At 33.6% G+C, this 6,039-nt stretch overlaps 2 protein-coding genes across 2 annotated transcripts; both read right to left on the bottom strand.

Annotated features, from left to right (window-relative positions):
• Positions 1–554: 554 nt before the first annotated feature.
• LOC18035885 (acid phosphatase 1) lies at positions 555–2,051 on the bottom strand. Its single transcript, XM_006426791.2, has 3 exons — positions 1,483–2,051; positions 1,068–1,277; positions 555–975 (listed from the first exon to the last, which is right to left on the bottom strand). Exons 1-3 carry the CDS (start codon positions 1,881–1,883, stop codon positions 795–797), a joined length of 792 nt encoding a protein of 263 aa, XP_006426854.1. The 5' UTR covers positions 1,884–2,051; the 3' UTR covers positions 555–794.
• A 739-nt stretch (positions 2,052–2,790) lies between these two features.
• Positions 2,791–4,065, bottom strand: LOC18035880 (acid phosphatase 1). Its single transcript, XM_006426790.2, has 3 exons — positions 3,627–4,065; positions 3,072–3,281; positions 2,791–2,982 (listed from the first exon to the last, which is right to left on the bottom strand). The coding sequence occupies exons 1-3, from the start codon at positions 4,031–4,033 to the stop codon at positions 2,805–2,807; spliced, it is 795 nt and encodes a 264-aa protein (XP_006426853.1). The 5' UTR covers positions 4,034–4,065; the 3' UTR covers positions 2,791–2,804.
• Positions 4,066–6,039: the final 1,974 nt, after the last annotated feature.

The raw sequence follows: 6,039 nt of genomic DNA, 5'->3' as shown, positions 1-6,039 counted from the left end.
ATCAGAAATTAGTTTATTTAATTATTTGGTTTGACAAATTAACTATTTGGATTTGAACATCTTAATCTTTTGATCGCCCCCAAAGGATAACCCAGTTGGTTAGCCTCTTCCTATGAAAATAAGAGGGGAAGGATTCAAGTCTATAGGAATGTGTTTAATTTGAGGGCCTAGAAGGTGTTGGATTGGGGTGCAAGGTAAGAGTAAAAAAAAGAAAATGAGTACAAAACTTCTGCAAGAGCAAAGCTTGTAAAGAGTGGATATAGAATTGTTGGAAACATGCGTGATCAATTGAGTGATGAACTTGGGGATAATCCTGACAATCAGACTTGCAAGCTGCCTAATGCCATGTTATGTGTAAACTGTTAAGTTCTGACTTGCAAAGAAAATCGCAAATGCCTCTAGCGTTTTGCCACTTGAATATGTATTGTGCCTTCTCCCTCATTAAAAAGATGTCTCAGCCCTATAAATGGAGCAATTATCACTTAACTCCCCTCAGATTTTCTACATTCTTTTTTTTTTTTTAATGAAAAGCGTGATCAATTTAAAGGCAGAATCGGATTCAATATTTATTCAGAATTTTGAAGAGTTTTGCAACATCTCCTTCAGCTTTTACCAACCCCTGAAAAACATTTTCAGTGGAGTAAAGCTAATAATCCGCTACCTAAATCACTTCCCTAATTTTGTTATTTCAAATCTTCAAATGTTACTCATACTAAGATTTCAATTTCATTCAACGGATCCCATATTTGATCAATTAGTTGCTCGAATCCGAACTCCTATTACGCACATTGTAACTATTCAGTGTAGAAGACAGGATTAGGTAGCTTGAAAGTACGGTGGCCAGGATAATCCCCAAGGAGATCACACCATTGATCACCCATGTTTCCAATAATCCTATATCCACTCTCCACAAGCTTTCTTCTTTCAGCTGATTTGTGCGCCCTTTGTGTTGTATCATTCCATTCCCCTGTTTCCCTGCTACGCACAAACTCAATAATTAATAAAAGGGGCTTATCAATAATTAGTTGTTATTTATAAAATGATTAAGACAAGCTTGCTTTATTTACCTGAGTATAAGCTTTTCCCAAGAATGGTATCCAACATTCTTTAGATTGCTTTCTGTAAAATTTCTTGAGGGTTCCATTCTTCCTGTCAGAAGAACAATCTTAAACCCGAGACGCAATAACCTTCTGTATAACTTTAGACTCTCAGGCAACGCCGGCGATATGCCTTGGGCCAAATAATTAATCAGCGCGGTAACATCAAATATCTCAGTCCTGATAAAATGTGTCACATCAAGAAGTCAAACTTAACTTAAATATCTGTTTTGAGAGCATTGATAGGAATCAAATGAAGATCATATCACAGGAAGCCAAAATATTGGTTTAAAGATCATGGTACTGCTGCCCAATCAGACATGTATTGCCAAAATTGACGCTACCATTATCAAAAGTAAACGGAGTAAGATTAAAGACAGATTACCCGAATCCATTCTGAGCATAAAAGTCGACGTGGGTGATTAGAGAATCATCAACGTCAAGGATCCAAATGTCCTTGCCGTCTCCGGCGAGTTTGACTGTCTTAGCATACTTGAAAGCCTCCTCCGTGACGACTTTCGAGTCTTGCAAGAACTGGTCGCTCAACATGTAATCAGCCACGTAGTGTTGGCACACTTTTGGAACAGTTGGCAAATCTCTAATATTTTTTGTTTCTACACCAAATCGCCAACTGAGGCATGAGAAGCCGGCTGGATCGGACTCAGCACTCACGGTCCCGGCGACGGGTTGTCGAATGAGACTGTGGATGCGCTCGCTACCCTCGGATATTGATAAAACTGTAGCTGCTACATAAACCAATAATATTATTGATGAAAACGCTCCCATGTTAATCAATTGGAGGACAGTATCAAGTTAATTTGTTTGTAATGATGCTTATGAATGGGTTTTTTGGCACAGTGGAAGAAGGTGGGTGCTGAAAAAGATAGAAAGCGAACAAGAAGGATTGGGTTTAGATGTTCAAGGTGGGTGCTGAAAAAGATAAAGCTTTCGTTTTATTTTCTTTATTTCATTTTCATACAAAAGTTCTGATTGATAATTATTAATAAATGATGGGTGGGTGGCACATCAATTATGATGTAAATTAAGTATCATGACACATTGAAATAGAAAGTGCCTCTTGTAAGAGTACTAAAAATTTCGAATAAATTTTCTTGTTAAGGCATCTGCCTTAACTTAGTGGACTTTGGATGATTGAATCGAGTTTCATCTGGTGGATACAGTTTGACTGATTGTAAATGTGTTTTGCTTCTACTATTCTTAAAATTTGAGTACTAATAAGAGGTAAAGATTGATATTAATTTAATAACTGAAATTTCTCACCTTCCTTTAGGTTCAAATGGCGTGGACTTTGATTTCCTTAATCAATTCTGAATCTATTTTTGCAAGAAATTACAAAAAATCTGGCTTGAAATTTTAAGCTTTTTTTATCCTTAATAAAATTCTCATTTATTTCCGAGAGAAGATCAAAGAGTTACTTGAATACCATCTCTCAACAAAGGATTTCTCGGGTTCTCTCTCATCTGGAAACATAATTAGAATCAGGATTATGGTTTTGGTCTGGCATTTAGGCCAGGTTTTGGGATTTGACAATTTTGGCCGAGTTGGGACTTGGAAGCCCATATTTGTTCTTTCCACCATTGCTATTCTAACGTTGCAGATTATAACATAACCTGCGTACAAATTTGGTGCACAAATGGGGGCTCTTGCATTATTTATTCAAAATCCTAAGTAAACATTATTTATTAATCAGCTAATGTAATACATTGGATCAGGCAGCTTGAACGTCCGATTGCCGGCGTTGGTGCCCAAGAGATCGCTCCACTGATCGCCGATGTTTCCAATGATTCTGTATCCTTTCTTCTCAAGCCTTTTTCTTTCACTTGATTTGTACACCACTGCTGTTTCTCCTGAATAAGATGATCCCCTGCAGCCAAAAAGTAGTGTTACTAAGACAATTAAACCCAAATAAAATAAACTTTAAAATTATTTATGTTATTATTATTGCTTATTTACTTGAGGATGAGATTTTCCCAAGTGTAGAATCCAACGTTCTTTAAATTATTTTCAGTAACACTCCTCTGATCTTCTGGCCTTCCCGTGAGGAACACAATCTTGATTCCAAGCGACAGTAATTTCTTGTAGAGCTTAAGGGACTCTGGCAATGATGGTGCTTCGCCTTTGTTGACCCATTCATTGAATAGCGTTGAGTTAAATGGTTCCACCCTGAAATTTTCTCACTAATTAGAGTAGACACGTCTCTGATTATATTATATTTATATGAATTTAGACTCCAAATAGGCCGTAATTCTAATTTTGTAACAAAGAAAAAAAATGTTTTAATCATGAATTTTGTGATTGATTTAGGCTTTATCCACTCTTCACCTTTTAGAGAATTATATTTTTAACTCAAATATTCTTTTAACCTAAGCTTTTACCCGAATAAATACAAGTTGGCAATCAATTATTAATAAAATAGAATCGAAACTAAATTTCTTTAAATCACGGAGGATCCTTGTTCTTAATGCCTAGTTAATTAATAGGTTAAACTTAATTTGTAGTGTTACATACCCGAATCCATGCTTAGCATAATATGGCAAATTAGATAGCGAGGTTTCATCTATGTCGAAAATCCATATCTCCCTGCCGTCACCGGCAAGCTCGAGGCTTTGAGCATAGACAATAGCCTCATAGGCAACAGCTTCCGAGTCTTCTCGGTATTGCTGGCCTAACATGTAATGCCCCAAGTAGCCTTCACACTTCTCCGGAGTAGTTTTCCATCCGATAATGTTATTTGTTTCCACAGCAAGTCGCCAACTCAGGCATGACAAGTCGGGAAAATCATTGGTCCGGGCACCGGATTTTGGCCGGAGAAGGTGAATCTGATGGGGGATCTCCAAGTATGTGCCCCGGGATGTTGCCGCTACAAGTGCTAGTGTAGCTAGAAATAAGAAGAATGAAAATGGCTCAAGTCCCATGCGAGCTGCTATATTTTGTTTTTGGACGAATTAAAATGAAGAGTCAGATGCTCTGAGTTCTCCAATTTGCCTCCTTTATATAAGCTGTCGTCAAAAGTTGCCTGACCAAGCATCCAATATTTCATCGATACTTTCTGATACTATATAATATGGTTTAATGTAACAACGTGAAAATGAATTTTTGACACTTGTAGTAGTATAACTCTGACGTCGATTCCCTCAATAATAATGAAAACGATCTCTCAACTAAATTGAGTTCTTAATTAAGTTCAAATCGAAATTCTAATCGTTGATAAGCCGATGAATAGATATCTATGCGAAAAAAACAAATCACCTTCATGTATTTTAATATAAAAAATAATTTTAAAATGATCAAAATCACTTTCAGATTGTATAAGAAAATTTGTACATTCACGTAATCACGTGTCAAATTAGTTTAAACTCTTCAATCTAAATATTAGTGAAGAAAATAGTGACCAACTCAACTAAAGAATTATTGGGTTCACCTTCTCATAGTTAATTAAGAGAGTGAGCTTATTGAGCCAAAACAATATTTAATTAGTTAATCTTATATATTGAGATGATTAATCATCTATGGTAGGTATGGTTAATTTGTCCACTTTAAACGTGATTGATGATTCATGATGGATTAAAATATTTTTCTTTCATAGCTAAATGATTTTGATGATCTCTACAGGGACCACTTGCAATTAATTTAGTTGATAATTTGTTTACTTGAAGATTTAAGAGATTTATTTTATATTTGTTTCTCAAATGGTGGTGGTAGTAAAAAGAAGAATAAAATTCAAAGGTAATGACTAATGACATCAGAATTTTACCAAATTAGATATGTGAAAATTAATTTGATGGTACGTTAAGCTACAATCTTTTGACATATCAGGATTTCATGGAAAGCTAAAGATGAACTTTCTCAAAGAGAATATTTTGTTAATAATAAAAAAAGATAACAATAACTATGGTTTTAACTAAATAATTTGAATTTATCAAGATAAATAGAATCAAATTATTTTAACATAAGAAAAAATTTCCGATTGAACTGAAAAACACTTATTAAAGGAAACCGTTTGAGCATCAAGTGTACTTAATTAGTTAGATTGGAACACCGTCAGTAGGTGCCTAATGTCTCAATTCATGCTTGAGATTTGAGACTTGAAATTCAAACGTTTGGTAAATTAATTTTGCTTTAAAGTGCTACAAAATATTTTTCCAAAGATTGAGGCATGAACTGTTCCTTAATTTTACTTTTTATTTTATGGGTGCAATTATTACATTATTTGAAACTTTTCAGAAAAGTTAGAATATTCTCGGCTTTCTCTAAATTCTTTTAAAGATTTTGAGGTAATTAATTTTGATTTAATTTATTAATAAATTTGCTTTATATATTTTCTTTATGTATTTCCAATTAATTTATTAATAAATTTGGTTTGTATATTTCCTCTCTTTCTCTCATCAATTTCTTTACATATTTTCTTTTAACTGTAAACCAAAAATAAGTTATGTTGTTGTACGCTATCATAAACTAAGAGAATCAAAATACATCATTTAAAAATAACATCAGTTTTTTTTTTTTTTTTTATACTAAGAAGGAAAAAAAAAGAATCCAAAAGAGAATAAAATTGAGAGTTTAGTTTGTAGAATATAAAAGTATAGTGAGACCAGGCAATTGTGAGGTAGAGAAAGAGAAAGAGATTAGTGGATTATAATTTTGAGATTTTGAGAATTAAAATTTTAATAATAAAATTATTTTTTAAAATAGGTGTAGAGATGAATTTGGTGGGTTTAAATATCCCCATTCTTAAATTAATAGTGAGCTACATATTAAGAGTGGGGCTATTGAATCCACAAAAGCACTCTCCGCACCAATTAATTTATATAAAACTTTATTACTAAAATAACTTATAACAAAATTGCTTTTAAGACTTTTCTTTTGGAAAAACAAAAAAGTGAACAAAATTTCTGCATAAATTATGGCTTGTTAAATCCTC

This window comes from Citrus clementina, unplaced genomic scaffold (genome assembly GCF_000493195.1).
Source record: "Citrus clementina cultivar Clemenules unplaced genomic scaffold, Citrus_clementina_v1.0 scaffold_7, whole genome shotgun sequence".
Classification (NCBI taxonomy): domain Eukaryota; kingdom Viridiplantae; phylum Streptophyta; class Magnoliopsida; order Sapindales; family Rutaceae; genus Citrus; species Citrus x clementina.
This window is presented reverse-complemented; position numbering and strand designations above follow the sequence as displayed.

Coding starts and splice junctions, on each gene's coding strand:
- LOC18035885 (XM_006426791.2), bottom strand. CDS start 1,883: ATGGGAGCGTTTTCATCAATAATATTATTGGTTTATGTAGCAGCTACA. Junction 1,278..1,482: donor TATGCTCAGAATGGATTCGG/GTAATCTGTCTT, acceptor ACATTTTATCAG/GACTGAGATATTTGATGTTA. Junction 976..1,067: donor TGGGAAAAGCTTATACTCAG/GTAAATAAAGCA, acceptor TGTGCGTAGCAG/GGAAACAGGGGAATGGAATG.
- LOC18035880 (XM_006426790.2), bottom strand. CDS start 4,033: ATGGGACTTGAGCCATTTTCATTCTTCTTATTTCTAGCTACACTAGCA. Junction 3,282..3,626: donor TATGCTAAGCATGGATTCGG/GTATGTAACACT, acceptor AGAAAATTTCAG/GGTGGAACCATTTAACTCAA. Junction 2,983..3,071: donor TGGGAAAATCTCATCCTCAA/GTAAATAAGCAA, acceptor TTTTGGCTGCAG/GGGATCATCTTATTCAGGAG.